The sequence below is a fragment of the Osmia bicornis genome, chromosome 15 (assembly GCF_907164935.1).
Source record: "Osmia bicornis bicornis chromosome 15, iOsmBic2.1, whole genome shotgun sequence".
Classification (NCBI taxonomy): domain Eukaryota; kingdom Metazoa; phylum Arthropoda; class Insecta; order Hymenoptera; family Megachilidae; genus Osmia; species Osmia bicornis.
In genome coordinates, this window is record NC_060230.1 from 5750748 (window position 1) to 5777453 (window position 26706).

At 35.7% G+C, this 26706-nt stretch overlaps 4 protein-coding genes across 10 annotated transcripts in view; 2 read left to right on the plus strand and 2 right to left on the minus strand.

Annotated features, from left to right (window-relative positions):
- The window catches only part of LOC114877542 (nephrin-like), a 279693-nt gene extending 267679 nt beyond the window's left edge, over positions 1-12014 (minus strand). Inside the window, exons 1-3 of the mRNA XM_046288951.1 lie at positions 11998-12014; positions 11643-11864; positions 10321-10570 (exon numbers count right to left, since the gene is read on the minus strand). The gene's annotated coding sequence lies outside the window, so the exon portion shown is untranslated. The remainder of the gene's footprint in view (positions 1-10320; positions 10571-11642; positions 11865-11997) is intronic.
- A 1692-nt stretch (positions 12015-13706) lies between these two features.
- On the plus strand, positions 13707-17379 carry LOC114877559 (acetylcholine receptor subunit beta-like 2). Of its 4 annotated transcripts, none has more exons than XM_029190271.2 (12): positions 13712-14126; positions 14254-14411; positions 14482-14526; positions 14596-14705; positions 14776-14956; positions 15088-15244; positions 15319-15446; positions 15506-15681; positions 15748-15900; positions 15951-16075; positions 16345-16457; positions 16873-17379. In XM_029190271.2, exons 1-12 carry the CDS (start codon positions 14075-14077, stop codon positions 17080-17082), a joined length of 1608 nt encoding a protein of 535 aa, XP_029046104.1. In that variant the 5' UTR covers positions 13712-14074; the 3' UTR covers positions 17083-17379. The 4 variants fall into 4 exon arrangements, with proteins under 4 accessions (XP_029046102.2, XP_029046103.2, XP_029046104.1 ...); XM_029190272.2 differs by having other exon boundaries at positions 13714-14126; positions 15963-16075; XM_029190269.2 differs by having other exon boundaries at positions 13707-14126; positions 14482-14705.
- A 43-nt stretch (positions 17380-17422) lies between these two features.
- On the minus strand, positions 17423-22313 carry LOC114877558 (E3 SUMO-protein ligase PIAS2). 4 transcript variants are annotated; one of them, XM_029190267.2, is made up of 10 exons: positions 21063-21879; positions 20739-20851; positions 20093-20259; positions 19752-19850; positions 19483-19627; positions 19123-19413; positions 18933-19034; positions 18571-18811; positions 18078-18494; positions 17423-17964 (listed from the first exon to the last, which is right to left on the minus strand). In XM_029190267.2, the coding sequence occupies exons 3-10, from the start codon at positions 20254-20256 to the stop codon at positions 17756-17758; spliced, it is 1668 nt and encodes a 555-aa protein (XP_029046100.1). In that variant the 5' UTR covers positions 20257-20259; positions 20739-20851; positions 21063-21879; the 3' UTR covers positions 17423-17755. The 4 variants fall into 4 exon arrangements, with proteins under 4 accessions (XP_029046100.1, XP_029046098.1, XP_029046097.1 ...); XM_029190265.2 differs by lacking the exons at positions 20739-20851; positions 21063-21879 and adding an exon at positions 22231-22313; XM_029190264.2 differs by lacking the exon at positions 20739-20851 and having other exon boundaries at positions 21063-21878.
- Positions 22314-22932: 619 nt separating this feature from the next.
- Positions 22933-26668, plus strand: LOC114877557 (DNA polymerase iota). Its single transcript, XM_029190263.2, has 2 exons — positions 22933-23025; positions 23112-26668. The coding sequence occupies exon 2, from the start codon at positions 23203-23205 to the stop codon at positions 24898-24900; it is 1698 nt and encodes a 565-aa protein (XP_029046096.1). The 5' UTR covers positions 22933-23025; positions 23112-23202; the 3' UTR covers positions 24901-26668.
- The last annotated feature ends 38 nt before the right edge of the window (positions 26669-26706 follow it).

Consider the following 26706-nt stretch of genomic DNA (forward strand, 5'->3'; position numbering starts at 1 on the left):
CGGACGATTATACGCTCATTGGCAGCAATAATTTGTACCTAGCACGAATATGTTAACCAAATCGCTTCTAAAGCGAGCATGCAACGAGTTAGCTATTATCAGGGTCGCCAGTTAATTAAAAGTCTGGAGCGTGTCGCGCGAGGGTTTGCGTGCGTCGAATCCGCGCGTTCACCATCATCCCTCATCCGTCCTGAACGTTGCAACCCTAAATCTTCTAACGTTTCAAAATCATATTTCACCGATCTTCATTCGTCTTCGTCGTTGGATAACGCAGGCTTTACTCGGCAACATTTATTCCTTCTCCCTCCTACGCGACAATTTTGCACCCTCTTGTAAGATTAAATTCTAACATCACAAATCATCTGTATGATATAATGTCTATTTGTTTTATAATTCAAAAGCTAATTTCCTTTTATCAGCTTATTCTCCTACTGACAAGAGAATAAAGTTTCTCTAGCTGAGTTTTCCAAGACTCTAATGCCAATCGACGCTAATAAAAGGCGAGCATTAACCGGCGCCTGAGTATCCTCTAAACGATCATCTTCTTTCAGCGGATGAGCTTGGCGCGGCTCCTTAGCCCGAAACGCGATAGAACGGAACGGGATGGGTCGAATCAGACGCAGGGAACCGAATCCACTCCGGACCACTTTCCATCCCGTGGTTATACCGATTCTCTGTGTTGCTGAACAGCACACGGATAACCCTTTGCTACGTATGGGTGCGCGACGGTCGAGAAGTGGGAACGGGTGCATATACAGTGCACCATCGATTGGCGAATGCAGTATAGCCATTGGATAACTGAGGCGCCGCTACGGTGGAAGGGAACAGCGGAGAAGCCGAGAGGTTACTGTTCAGGGTTTGATCAACTGGTCTGCAGATCCTATTTCCTCTTACTATCAGGAGGAAATTGCCACTTCATCAGCTGGATAGCGCGAAAGATTAATGTCCGTCGCTCTCTTGTCATTTACACAGTCGGCCCGACCGACAGCCCCCGCCGCGAGTTCTGATGGAACTCCAGGGGGGGAAAAAAAAAGAATGAAGGTATACACGATCAATTTAACCCTTTACAACCCTCCGTCGAGTTTGATATATTTTCTAGTCAAGATATAGAAATTTTACTGAATTTTTCAACTCTTTCTATAATAAACTTCCTTTGATCGGCCCACTTTTCCTTTCTATCGTTCCCTACAGCTGTTGCCTGTTTTTCCTCAACTTTCAATACTCGCCGAATCTGAATGTCCAGATCTGAATGTGAACCACGGTACTTTTGATAAACTGTCCGACGTTTGTTTGCTTTGAAAACTGCCCTCGTAATACCGTTTACGTTTTTCCGTCCCGGGAATTTCAGCGTCAAAACAATGATAATACTCGTAAAATCGGATCGTACGAGCAATGAACGGTTTATCTTTAATGGACCCCTCGGTACTTTGACTTTGAACTAGTTTCGACTACCAGGAAGAGTAGAGATTACGAGTATAACTCGTGTTATTTTGACGTTTTGAATTTCGAGTCTTAACTTAAGCCATGATCGTCCTCCTTTCAAGAATTTTTCTCTTCAAATCATGCTTTTCGCGGACATACTCTCGAGCACGAAGAGTTTCATTGCCCCACGGGAACCGCTATAAAACCTTGTTGCTACTTCGTCCTTGGAAATGGGCACTGGCCAGGAACAGAGCAAATGGTTATTACACCGTGAAACGGAGGAACCCGGAGGACTTATCGTGCCGAGGGGAGCCGCAGAATAAGTTGAACCGGTGGACGAGACACCTTGGGATTTCGCGCGAAGAAATAAGCTTCCTCGGTTACATCCGCTTTTCCTTTTTTTAATTACCAAACTGATCCGTTTAAGGGACAGCAACGTGCACACCGTTGCCTACCGTTTGTATAAAAAAAATGGTTTCAATTGAGCCTCCGAATGCAACCAATGTAGCCCGTTTCGATGTTCAATTCGCAATCGCAATTAAATTGCCACGATTAAATTAATATCGTAGCTGACTAAGGGAAGGGGGTTGAACGCGACTCATAATTAAACTTTCCATCGATTCGGTCTGAATCGTATGAAACTGCATCGCAGATATTTGTTTCGAGCCTATCGAAGTTTACTCGGATCATTATTAGCTGTTTGTCGTTTGCGTATGATTAAATACACGCCATTTTTATCATATATATGACAAACATTTATCGAGTGATCTGTGTTCTCAAAGCCTTTGTGTAGCTCAATGAAATCGACTGAAATTTAAGTATTCCTTTTTAAATATTACCAAACCGTGCGTTTGTGCAATTGTTTTATTTAAATGAAATACATATGTTACGTTGTCGAATATAATACTGCAGTGATCAATTTAAAATTTTCCAACCAAAAATAATAAATAGGTTCATTAACGAAAAAGTAAAATTAATTATTACCATTCATTGTGAATTTCTACAACAGCAAGTGAATTAAATTCAATCATTTTATGTAAAAAATGTGAGAGGTAGCATTAAATCGCATGTCTATGTACAACCCTGCGAATTATCCATCAGCATCGTATTGATATTCAAATTGGCCGCATCAACGGCACGTTCGAATTTCCAACTGTAATTTATAAAACGCTGATAACCCGCAATTCTGACAACCGAGCAAGTTAACGCGAATTCGCGCCGCTGCTCGTCAGCGATAACGCTGTTTCCCAAGGAAATGACCCCATAGTTCCGGTCGTATTCCATCCGATACGCTTACTTTATCCGTGTTAACCTTCCATCAGAGTCGTCGTTCTCGGCTAGACGAAATTTCATTTGCCGCACTTTGATGTTGCGCCTAATAAGCTTCGAGCACCCCGCTTTTGTTACACGGACGAGAAACGGACAGAAAATGAACTTACAGTGGACCAAAAATGGACAAGAAATATCAGAAAGGTATTCAAATTTCTGGGGCCCAGGACCATCAAACCTTCGAGGATCCTTGGTTATATATTTTAAAGGGAGAGAATTTATATTTGCAATAACAATTGGATTCAAAATTTACAAAATTATAGTGAAATTCAAGTTTTAGAATTTTTTAAAATAGTGAATGGAAAACAGAATGAGGCACGATTTGATGATAGAAAATTAATTCTGTGTCAATTTGAAGCTTAAAGTTTGCTAAAAATACAAAGTGGTTAAAATAATCGGATGTACAATGAATGGGTAAAGAACGGATTGTAAACGTCTTTTCAAAGAGCATGTTAGGATTCGGGAGAATGCGAGAAGAAAAAGTGAAAAGCCAAGCGAGACATGATCGATCGTATAGCGTCGATCGAATAAATGATAGCGATTCTTCTTGGCTACGCGATAAGTATGAAATAGGAGTCAGACACGTCCGGTCGCAGCTGCATCCGTGGAAACAAAATCGCGCCTATCTCGATACTGATAGACCGATTTTTCCGCACGCTTTCACGAAATCGAACGAAACACCGGAGACTTTTCATTCCTGACAATAACGTGTCTCGAAACGCGATACCGTTCCCTTGTTTTAAATTCTATAGACCGATCGGGGATAGATATAATGGAATTGTATAAAATCTCTGATACATCGTCCATTACTTATCAATGCTGCGTAGGAGGAATTTATTCACAATTTTTGACAACTCGACATACAAAAATTGCTTTTGAATATAAAAGGTGAACGATAAAAATTTACAAAGAACACATAAATATTTTTCAAGTAAATATTCAATATTTTTATACAGTACAGTTGAAGAGGAAATAAGAAAATAGAAAATATTCTAAACGAACCGACAGACGAAAATTAAGATTAGACTAGTGGAGGCACGCGTAGCACGCGAACGACCACTTTGTTAGAAGAGATTAGATCCCGGCTCTTTTCCAATTTTCCTCGGTAACAACTATAATCCAACGTGGAAACGCGATGTGCTTAAGCCGGATGCAATGCTTACGCCGAGAAAACGGTACAGATTGCGAGCCGACACTTGCCTTCTGAAAAGACTTCTGGAATTGGGAACGCACGCTTGACCGGGCCGAAGCAAACGTGCTTCCACCGTTCAAACGCAATCTCCTTCGCCTCGATTCGGTTAAGAATCGTCGGTTCTAAGCTCCGACTACCACCGACAATTTCCAACTGTAAGCTTGTTTATTCCAAAACCGACTAATCTAACTAACGAACGTTTAACCGTGATGCTTAGAAGACAAGGATTCCCGGAATGCGTTTACGTACTCTGAGGAAGTTAAGTGGCGGCAATCAGTGTTTTTCAGAGGATTACTAAAGAGTAAGATGAAATAGCATTGAACAAGTACCCTGGGAATTTTAGGAATTCTAAAAATTTTTCACAAATGATTACACGAATGATCTTCATACATTATTCCAGTAATTAGTCGGCTCATCAGGTGTTACATCGAACCAGACGTTTACCATCAATCATAATCATAAACCAACGTTATCGTTAATCCCCCTCCCGTTGATTTATAATCTACCAATGATTATACGGTATATTTCTGTCGTTCACACGGATCGCGTTGTAGGATCTTCGAAAAGTTTCCGAGAGAAATGAACGATCATTTCCTATGGAAGTGTTCCACGTCAATCCGATATATTATCAGGCATAATGTAACGCGTTTCGATTTTTCTGATCGATGCGGTACTCGTTTACATATTAAACGCGTAATTTACGTGCACGACCCGTATTTCTAACTTGATATCGCGATATACCAGTCACCTCGTAATTCGCACGCAGGTGTTTTTGATTCTTGCGGCACGAACAGCCTTCCTATTCTGCGTGCGCCCGTGTTACACGCGGGCACGCTCGCGCTTTTTCACCGCTCCCCTATATTGGATTTTGTTCCGGCGTATTTTATACCGTTGCACATTGCTGTCTGAGTTTTCTGCGCGAGAAAAATTCGAAAAAGAACAAGTTCTATTCACCTGCGTACCGTTCTTAAATCGCTACGTTTTGACTATCAATTGGAGCGAGTTAAGGACAGCGCCCTTTATTTTATTTAAAATCAATTTCAATTTTTGAACCAAATTTATCAAACAAAAGAACCTCCAGAAGGTTTAAAGCCAAGGCTTTAAAAATCTTAATTCGGTCCTGGTCAAAGAATTAATTTTTATTTCGCGATAATGATGTGGAATTTTAAAGAGCGATTGTAGATATCCTTCGGATACAAAAAGTTTGAAATTATAATAATATTTATCAAAAATATGTGCATCTCTTACAGAGATCAGAAAAAATCGCTAACTTGGCATAACTGAAAGGTGTATTCTCAAAGGTATACAGACCGAATGTAAATATTACATCGGAGGTAACATTCTTAAGCGTCGTTCTCCGATAAAACGTGTCGACTTTAAAGCACCGTCGATCCTTCTAAGGATCACGGTTTGTGCATTCGAAAAAGGGGGCATCGCAGAAAACTCGAAAAATCTGAGAAGCCTGATACGACGTCGTTCGTCGCGGCGTCGGCGTCATCGACACAGGGAATCCTCGAATTTCATTATTCAGATGAGCATCGTTCCGTGACTGATCGATCGCGAGGCAAAGTGAGTGCAGAATTACATGAATAATCTATGTCGCCCTGAGTGCCGGATCCTCCTCTTTCGGGCTTTCAGACCATATAACCTTTGAGCCAATTCATCCACTTCCGGTAGAGCGCGGCACTTCCTTCGCGTATATCCCCCTTACCCGATGCCTTTTCCCGCGACTCCTTTTCCTCTTTTCCCTTTGGCACATCATTTTACTTATATATGAATGTCTGTGTACACACGTGATTCCCCATGCCAAAATTCCTGATCGTTGCTACTCGATTCATATTCCGGGATGGTCATGATCGTGAGTTGAAAATTTGTCTTTACTTAGACTCTCAAATACACGCGTTAAAGTATTCAGAATGAAAATATTATATCGTACCTTTCATTTAATATAAGGAACATTTTTTTTATCCCTATGCGTTTCAAATTAAAATATAAAAGAGGCTACCTAATTAGTAGAGAGCTGCGAGAATCCGAAAATTTCAAGTACTCGATACTCGGATCGACTTGGAATTTCCAAATTCAGGATATTTCATTAAGAGTAAATGGAAAAAATTCCTGAACCGATCCGGATATCGCACCCCTTTACTAATAAGGATACAATCATTTTAATGTAATTGTAATTTTTTTTCTTTTGGTAATTTGAAATAAAAAATCTTGTTATCTTAAAAAATATTGAATCCAAGAAAAAGGTGACAGAATGTTAGATTCATTGGAAGAAATGAACGGGATGCATCGGGCGATTAGCAGAATAAACGTCAATGGTTTATAGTGTAAGCGTGAATGAGTTACACGAAGGTTGTGATCGTAGTCGCATAAATTGATTTGAAATTCATTGTCTACAGCAAAACAACGATCGGCGGCCGCATTAAGCTCCATGCAAATGAACACGGAACAGAATCACAGGACAATGTTCTACATTATCGTTTACATCGTTAATACCCGCTGCACCCTGTTCGACTCGCTTCAAGCCCCCGACATCCTGATTTATTTTTAAGGAACCGCAACAACGTAAATGTGCTTGTACTAATCGAAGCTAATTAACGAAAATTTATCGACGAAATTTAATCAACTGTACGGGCAATTTATCTTTTCAAAATATGCAAATTAAGGTGATACTTGAATTGAATTAGAAAGGGAAACATATTTGATGAAAATGAAAATGAAAATATTTTCAATAACCTTTCAGATTGGTAGCGAACAGAAACAATTCCAACGGAAGCGTGGCGCCGCAAAACGGAAAGGTTACGACTTCTTCAAATACACAAGGTCTAATAAACGACCGTGAGCAATTCAGCATCGTGAATTCCCGCAGAGTTACCAAACTTTTTTATTATTCTCTCTTTTTTTCCATAAATTCATTTAACTCGCTGCCGCGTCCTTACGTCCCGCAGTTTGTAGCCGTTTACACGGCGGGATGGGTGGGGCAACAATAAAACTTCAGTTAAAAACAATTATTTATCCGAGGTCCCGGTGTTCCGCGCAATGAGGGAAAATGAGTCGAAGTTATAAATATCGTTGCGCCGCGGGTCACGACCGTATTTCGAGCTATGCTATAGGAAGGATAAAAGGGGAAGATCTACGAGGACGGAACGGTCCGCGGACAGAGAAAGAAAAATAAATCTATTTTTTTCATCTATTTTCACCCCCTTTTGTCTCGGTCGAGCGTCGAGTAACCGCGAGCTCGTAGAATCACGGTGTCGCGCTTAAGTTACCGGATGTGATTAGAACAAAATCCGGCAGAAATACGATAACCTCCTTTTCTCGCGGAGTTCTTGATATACTCTCTCTGCTGCCAACAAAAACGATAACAACCTGGATGATACATTTATATCAAACTTTTTACCTCTGTGTACAACGCGATACAATATTTCCGCTTTGCCGTCCGCGCTGCGTGTTTATCACGGTGTTTGGACTTTTAATTTGGTGACGTTGCTTGGCATTATGCGTGAAAGCCGTGAATAATAAAAATTTGTTACCCCATAGAGGGTCGAAAGTGTTAAATAGCAGAGGATTAAAAATTTCAAAAAATAAACTACATAAGTTTCTCGAATTAGAAGTTGTGTGAAAAATAGAATTTGTAAAACGTAATCGTTAAACGATTAATGATATCTTTATCTAACTATGGAAAGAAGCGAGCATTGTCCCAACAGGAGGATACTAATTCCCGCAAAAAATAAATTGATCGAAACACCCTGGAGGGATGGAACACGGGACGATGCGACAAGCGTTGCAGCTTGCGTCGATCGTCTCCAATTTTCAAACTCGTCCCGAGGGAGACGATTTCTTCCTACCTTCATCGTAACTAACAATCGCGACAACGAGTTTCCCTCCGACTGGTTCAATTCGACCCGTGGTTTTTCTAAAAGGCACCACGATTTCACCGTGTACACGCGCGCCCCGACGCAATAAAAATAGGTGAAAATGGGTAACAGCGATCGAAAATTATGGTCCCGCCACGGTGGGTTTCAAGGGTTGGGGATAGCTAGTGTATCTAACGTTGGTAATATCGCCGTCTGGTGAACCGCACATTGCAACTCACCGATCCGATGCAATGTTAACCATCCTATATATACTTGGTGTTTCATAATTTATAATTATAATTTTGGAAAGCATGGTTTTCTCCAACATCGATTCAAAATTACCACCAATACCAGATTAAGGAGAAGATTAAAGAAGACCTACAACCGCAGGTCCCATTTTTTAGGAGGCCCGCTTATAAGCTTTCCATTTACTATGTCCAAAAATATTGAATGAAATTTTATTTAATTTTATAACAAATCGAAGATTTTTCGTTAGAATGAATTATGCTATAGCTTGACCAAAATATTGATATTTCTTTATGAAACACCGTGTATATATGTCTCTGGCCCCAACCCACCGAGCTCTCGGTTTGTCCACGCTATACACTTTCGACTAAAGTAGTAATGAACGCGTTCTGCAGTTTGCACTCGGCGCAACCCTACCATTATTACATTGCTCGAGCTAAATAAATTATTCCGACGTGCTACCCCCGTGGCTTTCGTCCTATCGTTGCATACGGGAATATATACTTATATATACGTGCGTCCTCGTCCGCGTATCAGCTCGAATACTCGGCCATTCTTACTCCCTACTACGTGACCGATCTTCCCTTGTCAACCCTATCGTATTCTCGTGGTTGCGGTAATTACGACCCGTTGAAAGCTGCTTATGATGCATAGGTTCGATGGACGTGTCCCACGTCAACACCGAGATAACGGGATATAATCTATTTTTTTTTAAATATTTTTGCGGAATTGTGGTAATTTTAGAGCCAAGAGGAGCCCTCCCGTTCCCTACAAAGGGGGGACTTGCTTTCTCACCATTTAAAAATTAAAAAATTTTAAAACATTAAGATCCTAAGATTTAAAATTCAAAATTGATAAGGAATCTCAGCCATCCCCACAAAATCCTAATTACACTAATGAATGTACGTAGGTCTTCGTTTTTAGTATTCAATACTTTTATAATTGAATATAAAGAATAGAATAAAATATTATACGAATGAAATATAAGCAACCCTGATCTACGGTGGAAGCAACAGCAAAACGGATACGGAAGTCGGTCTCGTACGTCCGCGGTTAAATGCAGCATCCGTAAGACAATAATCGGGTAGGTAATTATATTAATCACGGATGGGGGTCAAACGCAACCAACTGACATGTGCTGGCATGCATACGATAGTAAATACATCCAGAGGGGAGGTATGCGTTCGTGCGGAATACATATACACGAGGGGGGTTGTGTCGTGCTAGGCTACGTAACTCACCAGGATATTGGATACTCTGTTATCATAGTAAACCTCCCATCCCTCAGCCAAGCCGGTGACGACGTAATTATCTCTAGTAATTAAAGTACACACCTACTTTGCTCGATATTGGCTCTTTAGAGCCTGCCACGGACGAAGGGCACGGAATTATGGAAATCGTAAACAAGCAACCATAGTTGCATCGAAATGATCCGGAACAACGAAGTCGGATAAAATCGCTATTGCTGAGCATTTCAGCAAATACAGTTCAGAAAGTAGATTGTAAATTATACTCTTACCTTTTTGTGTCTTCTAATAGGACGACTTTTGTATTTACAAGAGAAACAATAGATATTCTTAACACGTTCACTGTCTTTACAATATTTTCTTAAAGATTGAGAACACTAGATTTTACTATTATTTTTGAATTTGTAAATTCTATACGAAATCTAAGTTAAAATTTCACTGTTCCATAAATAATTCATAGTAACAATTTAAATAATTAAATTAAAAAAATAAATTATCATATCTTTAATAATTCTAATTGAAGTATGGCATAGGTAATATATGTATATAGATTCTTTATACTGTGACAGTCAACGTATTGAGCAGAGCAATTCATGGAGGATTAGACACTTTGAAAATTGTACTATTCGGTTGAATAGACATTGAACATTCGGAACAATAAATTAGGCAAACGTTTAGTCAATGAATTGAATATATCAGAGAGTTGAAGCAATTCAATAGATATCAAAAAGATCAATGAATATAGACACATATCATTTAAAATCATAGATGATAAAATAATAAAAATTTTTTTAATAATCTAACATTCTACCGTCTCTCTTCAATTTCAACGATTCAATTTCCTTAAAACATTCTCTATTCAAATTTCTATCTAAAATATGTTCACGTATACATTAAAATCGATCGTTCCGAATGTGTCTCATGAAATGACTAGTTTACGCAGATTTCAATCGTACACGTCCATTTTCCTCCATCGAATTGAGTTCAATGTAGGACAGCAAATATGGAGTAGACAGTTACTCACGGTTATACGACGAAAGCATTTGGCACCTGAAGCGTTGCATTTGCAGATTTGTCCGTGTCTCCTCGTAGACGTTCGCCATTCTCCTTCCCCGTGGAAAATTGTAATGCGACGTCTTCTTGCAGACCGCCAGCTTTTAAGGGATTTATCGAGCTCCACATTAAATGGCACTGATCTTAGTAAATCCAGATGGAATTCTCGTGTTTCCGCCACTTGGCGTGGCTTCCAGGATTTGGCGGCAACCGTTCTACACCTACGCCAAAAATCGATTTATTCGCATTAATCGTCGGCTTGCGGATCGCGCGACATACATATTTCCATATTAGGATTAAGTGCAAGCCCCCCACCGCCCTTCCCGAAAATACATGTCCAACGGACAAAAACGCAATGAGAAATGTACCCCGATAACTACAAACTATCTGTTGTAACACCGTACCCACGCGAGATTCGCTGTAATAAATAAAACCTATTTCTGTTCTGAAAATACTATGGAGTCATTCCACGCCGAATCGATCATTCTTTGACTGCGGTGTCAGAGATTTTGTTCCAAATGAAATATGATGCAGTATATATGATGCAGAGTTAAGTCATCATTTCGCTGTTTTGTTTAAAAAATATACAATGGTAAAGAAATACATAAACGCTCTTTGAAATGAACACGACACTAAGCTATTGATTATTGATTTGAGCTGAATATTTTGTATTTATAATATTTCAGTGAAAATTTAATCTGGTTATGGTAATAAGGATGAAAGTTTGTTCACTGTTATCTTGCAGATTTGTGTAATGCAACCATATTACAGACGATAAACAGAGTCCAAAAGTTCACCTTCAGTTCAGTCAGTTCGCCGCTCAAAGTGGCTTAGAGAGAACAAAGGATTAGAGCAATGTGTACGACTATTAGAGTTACAAGTCCTGGAGCTAATGAAAACAGAATTGTAATTGGCCCAACAACAATTATACGTTTCGTGTGAAATAAGCTGTTACCCACTTTTGCTTCGTTTCGCAACTATGAAACAATTGCTGGCCATTTTGCATGTATAAAGTGCAATCGATTTAGAAATTCTAATTTTATGAAGCTATCTAGTTTGACTATTTCCATTTACAGTATTGAGAATAAATTAGTAATCATTATTCAAATGACATTTGAAGATCTTCAAAAAAGGAAACAAAGTTATAAAAATCATTAACCCTTTAACTTAGCAAAAGCCTAATCCATTGTTACTCTCTAAAATATCGACGTACTTTAAAAGATTTACATAAAGGAAGAAGAAAAATCTGAGACAGATTTTTCTGAAATGTTGTAACTCTATATTACTTTGTACCTCAAAGTGTCCAGCGTAGAATCCGATAAATTACATCCCATTGGCAAATTGAATGTAATATACAGCTGAAATGGATGGCAAAAGGATAAGTTGTTGTAAATCGAACGGCGCCAAGCGTTCGCGGAACTGATTCGCCGCGAAAATATGGGATCCATTGAGAATCTATCGGTTTCAGAGGCGTCGTTACTCAAAGGACCGTCTTCTGGCGCGATACAGGATGACCTAACAAAAAGAAAAAAATGTGATAGAATGACCAGCAGGATCCGGTGGCCTACTGCATCTCGCTCGAGAGTAGAATAGAAGAGAGGTTGGAGAATAGACAGTGGAAGGTAGTAAGTGGGCTAGTAAGTCTCACGATAACAGTTATAAATGACCCTCTCGAAGCACGGCGCCGCGACGACCAACCCCTCAGCTATACGCCAGACACTGGCTTCTGTGTATGTAAACCCCCCCCACCGACCAACACGTACACCATCCGGACGATATAATCGTAAAAGGTACTAAACAAACATACGCTAAGTGGCTCGGTTTGCCGCGTGGTGTACGCTTCAACTACTACCGTGTTTACGATGTGTCTTTGATCGATAATCGTACATAGAACGTTGCATGGTCACGGATGGATACTTTTGCCACCTTTGAGAAGAATATATCTCCGTTTCCGAACTATTGTCGACTACCAACCAACAAGGCATGCTTCACTACTCACACTGACATAATTACGATGTTTTCTAAACGTGCGTCGACCTCGTGAAACATCAACAGGATTTTAGCCAGGAAGACTAACGATGCTTGTGGTTTAGGAAACGTGGCCAGATCTTGATTTGTTTGCTATTATTCAACTGAAATCCGTCTCGTCCCATCTGTGAAAACAATTCAAGTATTTGAAATATAATATTTTTATAAGCAATATTGTTTTTGAGAAAATTCGGTTGAAAAATTATTGAAATTATTCGTAAGAACTTTTCCTCGCTTCAAACGTGAAATAGGTTATCCTTGACAATGCTTACTTTCTTTTCTACAGATATAGATTTTACTTACGATTAATGAATAATTTTAGAGTTTGCACTTATTACAATAATAAAATCAAATTAGACTTTATGTTACTAGATCAGAAATCAAGTTAAATTTCTTTACAAAGAACAATATAACTTAATATTTTAGAAAAAACGAACTGAAACTAGTGTTTGAAAAAAGTGGCGACGCCATATTGGAAAAATACGCGCCACATTTTGTGGAGATTCACACGTGATCGTCCCACCTGACGTGAAAAAACAATTCAAGTATATGAAATATAATATTTTTATAAGTAATATTGTTTTTGAGAAAATTTAATTGAAAAATTATTGAAATTATTCGTAAGAACCCTTCCTAGCTTAAAACGTAAAATAGGTTATCCTTGACAATGCTTACTTTCTTTTCTACAGGGATTGATTTTACTTACGATTAATGAACAATTTTAGAGTTTGCACTTATTACAATAATAAAATCAAGTTATACTTTATGTTACTAGATCAGAAATCAAGTTAAATTTCTTTACAAAGAACAATATAATTTAATATTTTAGAAAAAAGGAACTGAAACTAGTGTTTGAAAAAAGTGGTGACGCCATATTGGAAAAATACGCGCCACATTTTGTGGAGATTCACACGTACTATCAAAAGATATTTCCTATAGAAAAGATTTCCTAACCTTATCTGAATTAAGCCTGCAATAAATAAAAACTTCATATAAAATACCTTATCCTTATAAGAATCCTTTCAAAATCATTTTCTAAGCTATCAAGTCGTTGCACGTGCTCGAAAATTCTGCCACGGATTGGTGTAGAGGGCAATAGCTGACGAAGCAAGTGAATACCAGAATGTCGACGACAAATCATCTTTCCAAAAATCATCAAATACATTAACATTTGCCTTTGAATCAGTACATTTATGTAAATAAAGAATAATAGTTACTCTAGTTACCTTTTATGATACATGCAGCTTCGATTTTCATGGTTTAAAACTTCAAAAATTGTATAAGACGCCGGTTGAAATCGGGAGGTGAGGGACGCTTGCGCACCAAACTGTACTAACCGATGCGCAGAATTTGTGCGCGATGCTAAATGGCTGCGCGCGCTGCCATCGCGCATGCGCGGATGAGTGAATAGGAGCGGAAGTGTAAGCGGGTGAGAAGTGTAAGCGGAAGGAACTGTCATGGCGCTAACTTCGGATATCGATTTTGCTCCTGTGAGATGCAGAACATTCATATTCCACTAATTATACCTCCCAATTGTCGCCAGTAAAATAAATATCTAGTGTGTTCATCGCGTTTCGTGTTTAACATGGTTAACTTGAAAGCCATTGTGTGTGGAGGCGATAAATGAACGTTTTTCATACGGGGAGTGGTCTTTACCAACTCAACTCTATACAAATTTGTAAATAGAATAAATTAAAATGCAAATATTCACGATCAGTGTTATATTTAATACTCTTAATATCATATACGGTAAGTCTATTGTTTCTACATATTATGAATAATATGTTTCATTCTTTATTTTGTTACGTCAGGCTGGATTGCTTTTTTATTTAAAAAAAATGAAAATTATGTAAGAAAAGATGCATGTTTCATTCAGGTACTGCCGGAACGAAGACTTATGAGGCAAATCCCGATACGAAAAGGCTTTACGATGATTTACTGTCGAACTATAACAGACTTATCCGCCCTGTCATCAATAACACTGAAACCTTAACAGTTTGGCTCGGGTTAAAGCTATCTCAATTAATCGAAATGGTATAAAATTACAAATCTATTATTGTTTTAATAAACTGACGTTAATAATTACATCCTTCTTTATTTGCAGAATCTGAAAAATCAAGTAATGACTACGAATGTCTGGGTGGAACAGGTAAGATCTCAGCTTTTAAATAAAAGATGCATAAGTATTTTATATATTGATCTATTTGTGTGTCTGCAGAAATGGTTTGATTATAAACTACGATGGGAACCAGAAGATTACGGCGGCGTGGAAATGTTATACGTGCCTTCCGAAAATATTTGGCTGCCAGATATCGTCTTATACAATAAGTACGCGGTTGTTGAAACGTTATAAACATATTAAACAATAAATAATTGATATATTTATCTTTTTTTTTAGTGCCGATGGCAATTACGAAGTGACGCTTATGACAAAAGCAACCGTAAAGTACACAGGTGAAGTATCCTGGAAACCCCCAGCGATCTATAAATCATCATGCGAAATTAACGTGGAATACTTTCCATTTGACGAACAATCATGCATCATGAAATTCGGTTCTTGGACATATAACGGCGCTCAGGTTATAATCATGAAATCTTATTAAACCAACACTTGTTTAGAGAGAATCAGTTAAAAACGAGTTAGAAGTACAAGTAATTCGCGTTAGTACTGTATGCCGGAAATATGCTTTGTAAAGACCTTTACCGACAGGTGGATCTTAAACATATGAAACAAGAGCCTGGTAGCAACTTAGTTGCAACAGGGATAGACTTGAGCGACTTTTATTTGTCAGTAGAATGGGACATTTTAGAAGTACCAGCGTCGAGGAACGAAGAGTATTATCCCTGTTGCACGGAGCCCTATTCTGGTAAACAAATTTTGTTATACAGTATTGATAGCGATAATGTAAAATGCATAATTGTTTATTTATAAAACACACAGATATCACATTTAATATCACAATGCGGAGGAAGACGTTATTCTATACAGTCAATCTGATCATTCCTTGCGTGGGTATCACGTTCCTTACGGTGCTTGTCTTTTACCTTCCAAGCGACTCAGGTGAAAAAGTAAGTAAATTGAACAAATTCAAAGATTATGCATTTATGAAGAAATTGATATGTTTCAGGTATCGCTGTGTTCTTCCATTTTACTCTCATTGACGGTGTTCTTTTTATTATTAGCGGAAATTATACCCCCTACATCACTAGCCATTCCACTTTTAGGAAAATACTTGTTATTCACTATGATCTTAGTCACTTTGTCGATATGGATCACTGTATGCGTATTGAATGTTCATTTCCGGTAATTCATATTCCATAGTGCCGTACCATTTGTAGAATAATATTAACTAAACATTTTCTTACATAGATCCCCGTCCACGCACAATATGTCGCCATGGGTCAGACAAGTATTCTTAAATTGGATGCCGCGAATTTTAATGATGCGTCGAACACCGTATTCGACCCCAGAATACGACGACACGTACATGGATAGTGGATATACTAATGAAATAGATTTTAGGTAATCATTTTAAAATAGAATGCTTGAGATTTCAGAAATAATTGTTACAGTTTTTGTGATAGCGTCAGCGACTACCCTTTGGAATTAAAAGGAAGTCCAGATGGATTTGAAAGCGTCACCTCCCAGTACAAGAATATAAGAGAGGATGACGCTCGTCATATTCCACATGCATCTGGTAAATCTTTATATTATTATAAGAAAAAGGCACAGTTTGTTATAAAACTTTATTCGTGAAATTTATTATGACACAACTTCGCGTTGAAATGAAACTATGAGTTTACAATATTTCTGCGTTTACAAGATACCAAACATACATAGTATATTGTATAATAACGATGAATTATATTAGAATTAACAGTAATCCTGCGTGCGACACGACTGGTGATATTATAAAATAATGTCATGAAATACTTTATTAAAGTACATAAAGATATGTTCTTGCAGTCACTGACAGTGAAAATACGATGCCGAGACATTTATCCCCAGACGTCATATCAGCTCTCAAGGGTGTGCGTTTTATTGCTCAACATATAAAGAATGCAGATAAGGATAACGAAGTAAGTTAAATACTATATCTTTTACGTATAATTTTAGTTTTACTTTTGATACTTTTCTTAACCCTTTAACTGTGGGTATGGTTTATAAACCGCATACTAAAATTATAGTCAGAGGCGGTTGTGGTATATAAATATGTTAATTTTTGCCAATATCAAATAGCGGATGTGTCATATATACCACTAAAATAAAAATAAAATAAATACAATAAAAAAAATCTTTTAAAATAGAATATCACTTCAGTAATATAATTTAAAATTAGAGCGATCGGATGTGCTAAACAACAGTTAAAGGATTAAGTGATACAATTAATATTATAACTCTATTCTTGAAAAGTATATACATACATCTTTTCGTGTTAATACAATTTTAATACTAAATTTCTTACCAATAAAATCTGTTTTTTTACATTCTCAGGTTATAGAAGATTGGAAATTTGTAGCTATGGTTTTAGATAGACTTTTTCTTTGGGTTTTTACATTAGCGTGTATCGGAGGAACGCTTGGTATAATATTTCAAGCTCCAAGTTTATATGATACAAGAGAACCTGTGGACCAACAACTTTCTGGAATAACACTTCGCAATTATATGTATCCAAATCTAGACGTGATTTTACAAGAAGAATAAACTCTGAGATACATGGAACATACGATTTATGTATAAAAGTTGTAACACAAAAATATTACATGCGTTGTTAATATCCTATTTGTATCAATTTTACCTATTTCATTTCATAAGGTTGACTTTTATAAAAACAAAGTCTATAGCAAATACAGTCTAAGTAATTTTCTTAACCCTGATCAAGTAGGAAACTTCGATAAACAATCAACGAAAATATCTAAATTTAATGAATAATTTAAAAACACTATTCACCAAGAAATACTGTTACTAGAAATATTTGCAATAAAAATAGGTTGTATCTTATACTTTTGCTCTCTTATTTATAGATTAAAATTAAAAAGAAATCTTATATTATAAAAGTTGATTTTATTCTTTTCGATGATACATAACGATTCGGGTTCGATAACAAAAGAAATGTACCTTATTTTTTGAGAATATAAAACATAATGAAATGAAAGAATAGTGAGTTATTATTACTGAAAGCAGAACACTATGTATCTTATTTTCTATCAAACTTAAAGTATCAAAAGTAAAAATGTCAAGAATTTACTCATATTTATACAGTAATTTCTCAATTTGATAACTGCATAACTAATGAAAGTTTTGGTATTTATTCTGTACAAAACTTACATAATTTAAAATTTTGGCAATTTTATTATAATGATCAATATAAAAAATCCTATTCTAAATCAATAATCATCAATTCTGGTGATTCGCTTGTACTGCTAATTGAACTAGCTTGGGACTTTTTTGGTGAAGATGTACCAGTAGCTATTTTCTTTGTACTTTGTGTTGATGTAGCATGTTCGTCATCATCATCGCTATCTGATATTAAATCGATGATAACAGCTCGTTTCTTTTCCTTTGGGGGTGTGAGATTGCTTTCATCTACATAAATAGTAACGATTTCCGCGTAAATTAGAATTAGATGCATTTAATAGAAACTTTATATACAACTACCGCTATTCCTGTATTAAATGATAATAAAAATATAAACATACCAAGATCCACTGTATCCACATCAATTTTCCGATTCTCCGAATTTATAATAACTTTCGTTTCACTTTTGTCTTTATCTTTCTCCTTCTTCAAAACCAAATTCTCCCACGAACCATCTTGCAACAACTGAATTTCATTTACATCCGGGAGTAACTTCTTAGAATTCAATACCTCTTGGAAATATCCATCGATAACAAGATTATCGTACAATGCCGGTTTATCACAAACCGGACAATTCCACGTAGGTTTTCTTTCATTCATTTGAAGGAACAGCGAAGCATCAAAACATTGTAAATGTGAACATGTTGACGCACGACATGGTGTGCACATTCGCATCTTTCCTAACGGACAAGCTAACGATACTCTTAACGACGTTGTCGCTATTTCGCTATCTGCGTCTTCGTTAAGCTTTTCTTTAACTATGGGGGACATTGTTTTTTAATGGTATTTATTTGTAACATTAAGAAAATATAAACATCTGGTATAGTTACGTACTTAAACCTCTTGTATAATCTGAATGTCGAACACCTCTATTTTTTAATCTAGTCAATAATTCTGTGCTTGAAAGCTTTCTAACTAGATATATCGCAATCGCATAACGTCTTCCATAGTCAGCCGACCAGGTGACATGGATTTGATTTCCTACAGTAGGAGATAATTTAACTAAAGGACTAATATTAACAGGCCTTGGTGGCCTCTTTGGTTCTACACCTGGCTTATTTGTAGGTATAGGATTCTGGAAAAAAATAAATAAAAAAAGATTGTTTTTTGCAACTTACCTTTTATAATACGCGAAAATTAATTGTGTCATTTTAGTTTTAACAGAAATGTAACAACACCATAATCTTTTCACTTACAGGTAAAGGACACAATTTCCCGTTAACTTTTACAGCAATACTCGGCGGAAAACAATCTTCCTGTTCACAAGATGTTTCTTGTAAACAAAATCGCATTTGTATCTGTAACATCCACAACATAAGTTTTAGAATTTTCAAAGAATAAAAGCATAAATTTTTTAAGAAGTCTTAAGAAGTCATCCAGATATACCTGAACAATATAATCCATTTTACTTCCTGCACGGCAATCTCTCGAGCTAGATACATCAGTTGATTGTTGCGGGGTTAAATGAAACATAAATGTGTTCTCCTGAAGTCTCATAGATCCTTGGGGCATTAGACTAGATGGCTTCAGCAATTCACCGAGTAAATCAAAGAATGGTAGTTTCTTGAATCTAACATCTGGATGAACAGGGTATTGACTCCTGGGTTGTATTTGTAATGGAGATGGTAAAACTTTTGGTGGATATGGATATGGATTATAAGGTGCAGTGGATGTTTGCTGAAATGTTAAGACATTTATAGTCACATATAATATCAAAATGCTCTGTACAACATTCTGTTAACTTACCTGGGGTGTTACACTGGTATATCCTGTGGACTGATATATTGGATTAGCTCTAGGTGCCTGAGGTAGAGATGCTTGATGCGCAGGTGGTAGATCTTTTCCACTAGAAACTGCAGACTGTGACTGTTGTTGTTGACTGATTGCTTGTCTTTATATTAATTAAAAATAACAAGCAATATTATAAAAACATAATTGTTATATTAAAACACTCATTCCTTCATAACTGTTTTTTCATACTTAATGCAGCTTGGTATTTTATCTTATATATTTACCTAGTGTAATAATTTCTGGAATGCATGTTTTGATCAATTTGTGGTTCTCCAGAACCACCTGTCTGACCATACATTTGATGTGCAGCCAATTGATCAGCTCTAAGAAAAATGATTAAATAAATAATAGAAATAGTATTTAAACTGAAGAATCTATTGATGTTTGTAATACTTGAATAACAACAAAATGTTATAGTACACATAACAAACAGGACATTGTTTAATACTTTATTAAAATACATAAGGAAATAACATACTTAGAAATCTAATACATAGAAATAGTCAGTCTTATAATATAGCAAAATTTATGTACATATTTACAGTAATAGTAACATTATACTTACTGTATAGTTTTATATAATTCACGTATTTTAAGTTGTACAGGATTGGATCTCAACCTTAATAATTCTAATGCACGTGCTTGTAATTCGTTTTTTCTACCTGATTTATTTCTACCAGCAAAACCGAGAAGCATCTGTAGTTCAGATACTCGAAAACTCAATACCATATTCTGTAATCATAAAATTGCAATACACATCCATTATAACCATCTTATATGCATTGATTCTAAAAACATTTGCATAGAAATATAAGAACTATAAGCAAAATCAATATTGTAAAAAGGTGCTATTGTTGTAACAAGTAGTGTGCAATTAAATGATAAACATATTTTATTAGTAAAAAAAAAATAATTACAGAAATTAAAAACAAAATTAAAATGCTAGACATAAAAGTTATACTTTAAATTTTTATTTATTATTCATCTTACAAAAATCACATAAATACTTTTCATCAATACCATATTGTATTAACAATATAAATCTCCATAAGGTAACAAAACAAAATTCAATTTTACAGCCATAATAAGTATCATCTAACAACATATTTGCATATGAACAGTGTGTTACTTCGTATTATGAAAATAGGTGAAAATGATAAAAAAATTCTAAGCGATATTTTGAATGAAATAAAAAAAAGAATTAGGGTTACCTATGAAAACGAAGATATTGTCGTATTTTCTAAGCATTATTCGATAAATGCAACGTAATTGTAAGCACAGTATAACCAAAGAAAAAATTCTATTAATTAATCTAAATATTTCACTGAAAAAAGAACATAATTATAACAGCGACAGAATCAAGCTTCCGGGACAGTGTACTAAGCGTCTACTAATATAATTTACTGATGCACATCATAAATTGCTGATAACCCGGATATAACCACGACAAATTCGTAATGCAGACCTGCTCACTTTTCTATAAAATTTCGCACGTAATTTAACTTACACTACACCACTTTTAATATTTAACTCACCTCTAATTCTTTGGTCTCCGCCATCTTCTTATGTGATTTTTTTTGTGGTGCCGTTTTGCCTGTATTATTTCCAACTTTCAACAGAAAAATTCGCCTACCCTTTTCTTATTCGAGTTGTTTGTATCGCAACTCGTCTTTATATTTTTCTTGCTCTTAAATGCAGCTATCGAATAATACTGTTTTATGGCGCGAAATTGATTTTTACATCTTAATACCAACACTGTTCTGAAAAATCTGACATTCCTAGAAAAGCTTAATTTTTAATGAAAATTCTCAGTTGAATCGCATAAGATAAAGGTATTATCGATATTGAACACTTTGTTCGTTCGAAATACAAAAAAGATTTTTACAAGATGGCTGCTTGCAGTTAATTTAAAGCCGAACTTAAATTTATGTAATACGACAGATTTACGGTATAGATGTATTTTCTAAATGACCACTCAAGGCAGGCTAGTAAAAGAACACTAATGTTTCACATTAAATGTATGCATTCAAGTTACGCAAATTTCTTCCAATCTTCTTTAACTTCGCATAAAAATAATATTTGAATCTTCATCTATTAGATTATGAACACCCAACCAAACAATTTGTATCCCTTTGCAACTAATAAACAATATATCACTAAAAATCCGACGAATTCAACATAATTTGCTGCAGGAACGTGATGCACTTTTGCTTATACAAAGTGATTTTTCAAATCCTTCAGCAAGTTCTTGTTATATTTAAATACACCTTACGATAACGCAACCCGATCATACGATGGAAGCATAATACAATATAAAACTCATAAATTTTCTGCTGAATCTATCGTTTTTAGTGATTTACTACATGCGTAATACATTTCCACTAGATTATTTGCAATATCTAGGGAAATAATACGTTTTATTGAGATTTTATCTTGTCACATGAGTGATTTCCCTATGTTAACTCAAACACCATTGGCTGTCCCCTATGAAGATTCGATGAAAATGAACCCTTACGCGTTTATACGCGGTGTCCCGTAATATATAGTTCAAGTGAATGGAGGTGATTTTGTATGATAAATAAGTCAAAGACGCAGATTAAAATCATTTTATAAAGCTTCATTTTCGTGGAAATAAAATCGGTTAAGTGGAAAATGTTGTTTGGTGAAAAATCTGTATATTTTTCGATGGAAAAATGTACTTACATCAGGAAATATCCATGCGTGCATCTATCTTAGAGTATTTGTATGCACCAATATTTAGAATGTAATTATAAATACATTTATGTGAAGATACCTATGACAATTCAAAAACATGGCTACCATGTGAAAAATAAATTAGTCGCACTACAGTTTATAAACAAGTTTCTATTTAGTTTTTACGATAATTTTGTTTCGTACTACCAGCGAAACTCATCAGCCGTGGAAAAACATAGTTCATCGATGAAACGTATAAGAAGTTGGCGCGATTTTCACAAGTGAAACAATCATTTCATGAATTTAATAGTTACAACCACATTCTAATATCTATTCAGTAATCTAACGGATTTCTAGAGAATAAAAATACATCTATATACGTGTTAGGATTCTACATGGTTGTGAAACGGCGTAGTTTCCGTATAAGTATTAAATAATGGTAACCTTACTTTACAAACTAGAGAAAATTAGAACAAGTAATAAGGAAAAATAATAATTTAACACGTATACTCTATACTAATCAGTCTAAGAATCAAAAATGTGAACTAGTTTTCACAATTATAAGCTGTTACGTGTAAGCTAAAGGAAGCAGACTGTTTGATGTTTTGACTGTTCAACTTAACCTATTTTCTAGATATATGTATATAGTTAAACATATCGACTAGTAAACAACTATATATATTTCAAACTTATAAAAATTTCTGCTAAAGTTGTTAATGAAGGAGAAATAATTATACTTTTCAAGTTTTAAAATTGTGATTTGTATTTGAAAATAAAATGTTTATTAAATCAGTTTTTAAAAAGGTAATACAATCAATTTTTATTCAGTATTGTTAGCAATTAAAACGACATGGTATTTGTTTATAAACAACTTGATTTCATTGTTACAGATTGTATTATGTTAACACATTAAATGAGACAATTTATGTGATAGAGATTCTATGTGTAATAGTGTACTACATAATTTATAAATTGACCTCAATGGATTCCGTTGATTTTGATACAATTATACGACATCCAAGAACCATCATTCACATAGATGTTGATTGTTTTTATGCTCAAGTGGAGATGTTAAGACATCCAGAATTTGATGGTAAACCTTTGGGAGTACAACAAAAAAATTTGGTAGTAACCAGCAACTATTTGGCACGTGAATATGGCATTAAAAAATGTATGTCAGTTCAGGAAGCTTTAAAGTTATGTCCAGAACTAACCTTGGTGAATGGCGAAGACCTAACAAATTATCGTCACTTTTCCGACAAAATATTAGAAGTACTACATCAATTTACTCCGTTAGTTGAGAGATTGGGTTTTGATGACAATTTTCTGGATGTAACATCTATTGTACAGAAATATATGAATTCTGGAAATGAGTCTGAAATAAATATGAATATTTCTATGGAGGATGAAGCTCCAGTTGGTGAGGTGTTTGGTCCAGCTGATGAAGAATGTCCATGTGGTTGTCATACTAGATTGATCATTGCTTCTAAAATTGCAGCAGAGATAAGGCAAAAGGTTTACAAAGAACTACAAGTCACATGTAGTGCTGGAATAGCACATAATAAGCTCTTAGCAAAATTAGTGGGATCATTACATAAACCAAACCAGCAGACATTAATATTTCCATGCAGTGGACCTATGTTATTGTCCTCCATAGGATCCGTGTCCAAAATACCCGGCGTTGGCCAAAAAACTACTCAGCTATTAATGTCTAATAACATAAAAACGGTAGATGATTTGCGCAAAACGCCTTTAGAAACTTTAGAGGGAAAAATTGGCCTTGATTTGGCTAGAAAACTAAAAGATAACGCCGAAGGCGTTGACGAGACTGTTGTAAAACCAACGGGAAAGAAACAGTCTATAGGGTTGGAGGATGGTTTCAAGAGCGTTTCTTTAGTAGCCGAAGTGGAATCGCGATTAGGAGTGCTTCTAAGAAGATTAACAGAGTTAGCCATGGAAGATGGAAGAATCCCAGTTGCTATGAGACTAACAGTCAGAAAGCACGATTTCAATAAGCCATCTTCTGGTAAAAGAGAAACTCGACAATGTGCTTTACCGAAACATCTACTGCCATCTTCGAAATCTGGTATTTACGACCACGCTAAAATGTTGGCACTAGCAATGAAACTCTTCCATCGCACGGTCGATGTCTCTAAGCCATTCCATTTGACTCTTTTGGGAGTTGCTTTCACAAAGTTTGAGGAAAGATCTTCTGGGAAGAATAGTATTACGTCTTTTCTACGAAAACAAGTGGCCGTTCAATCCGTCTTAGACATAAGTTCAGAAGAAGGTGTATCCGATATTAGTCTTGGATCACCGATGAGTACAAATCAAGATAGTAACGATGGTTCTGCAATGAGTACCACCTCGTCTCCAATTTCAAAACCTGTAGGTGCTAATAATCAGAGTGCAGATGACGATATATTGAACGAAATCGAACCTCTGCCGAAGAAGACCAGGTTGGAAGTATGGTTAAGTGGACGCAGAGAATCTCCGAGCAACGAAATGGCGGACCTTAGACTGAGCCCTTCATCGCCCATGCAGTTGTCGCCGAAAATCGACGCAGCGGTTCTTAAATCCTTACCCATTGATATACAAAGAGAAGTTACACGTCCATGGCCGACGACTAGTAAACCAAAACCGAATAATATATTGAAATACTTCATAGCCAATAAGTGACGCAGTTCTGTGGCCTAGGTTATAACATAGCCATCTTTCTGTACACACTTCTACAGCTACAATATTGGATGGCAGCACCATGTGATATTATGAATTTAAGTTACTGATATTTTAAATTAATTTGCAGTTTCTGGGTATTAAAAGAAAAAAAAAAAATACTTCTGTACACACATATTTTCTATAGCATTTACATTAAAATGTTAATACAAAGTAAATTTATCGTATGATTTTGGCCGTTTTTATTAAGTAACGTGAAGAAAATCTGTTAGCTTATCCGAATGTATAAAAAATATTATTTATTTATCTTGACTAATCGACAAATTATTTAGAATAGACGATTCGTTAAGTTACCTTGCATTTAAAGTAAGATATTCGAAAAATAATCAAACCGAGTGTTAACAAAAGGTATTCCTTTCTGTTGAAACAGCATTTCTCATTATAAATGAGCGAGGAAAAATTTTTATATAAATTTCGCTTTTACCTTTCACAACATGTTTGATGTACATACATGTTGCGTACAATTGACAACGTTCTTTTATGCATTTTTCGAATAATTCTTAATGTTTGAGTAATTAAAATCTAAGACGTATACGTATAATAATTCTATTCGTAAGTTAAGTATTTTCACGTTAAGATTACTTTTACATGTTCGTCTCCTTTTTCTACGTCGAGTGTTACAAACAGCAGGAAAAGAAAAAAATGGAAATTTAATTATAACGCGAAATCTTTTAAGATACGCCTGGTACGCGATTTTTGAAATAAATTAAGCCGCGTTAATTAGGGTGCTGGCATTTGATTTTGTGCGTACTCTGTAAACGGTTACATTATGATTGTATGATTTAAAGTTGAAAGAATGAAAGGAAAAAGGAAAAAATGTTTCTATTTTTAGTACTATCAATGTTATATTTCTATATACATATTGTAACGGGGCGTTGCGACAGATGCACCGTGCAGAAATACTCAATCGCCCCTTATCGTACTATTGGCGAGGAGATCCATTCGAATGTGTAAGGCATAGTTATACGTATATATTATTACAGTTATTCAGAATATTAGACAATCAAGAAGTTCTATCGGTTTGGTATGGTACAAGGTGATTAATTATAATACAGGTTTAAGCGAACATTGATTAAAAAGAAATAAGCCAACGATCCACGCTGTTCAAACAATTATTGTAACACATTTAATTTCATACGATTTACTTAAAAAAATAATAATAATAATAATAATAAAAATATGCCCGAAGCGTGACCGAAGGCAAGTGATACTGACACAGTAGCTTTTGTAAACGATAAATACTTATATATGTATAAGGGTACGGACGAATTATATATATACACACACATACACAGAGCGTTAAAAAAAATGAAATTATATACACGGTATAAAGAGATTACTTATGGCCGAGCTTCTTCTTTTTTTTTTCTTTTTTCTATGTTTATTTATTTACTTGTATGTACGGGAGAAATGGTACTTCTTTGACTATTCATTTCTGGTTGTGAGAGTTGATAAATATTTTATACGTACACAACACGGGAAATATGAACGGTTGCGAAATCCGTATGCTCTTGTCGTCGTCGTTGTCAGAGTTCTGATTAATTAGAATAACACGCAATAGTTCACACTTGTCAGATAATTGCGTTGATATTAGTCGCGAGTCGAGAAAGAAAAAGAACGCGTGAAGAAATTGTCTTTGGTTTTTGTACGAGCATCGCTACATCACGGTTCATATTACCCAAATTTATTCAAATAAAGGAAGTTCAAGTTATATTGTTCTCCTTATTCCTTACATCCTTATTTCTTTAA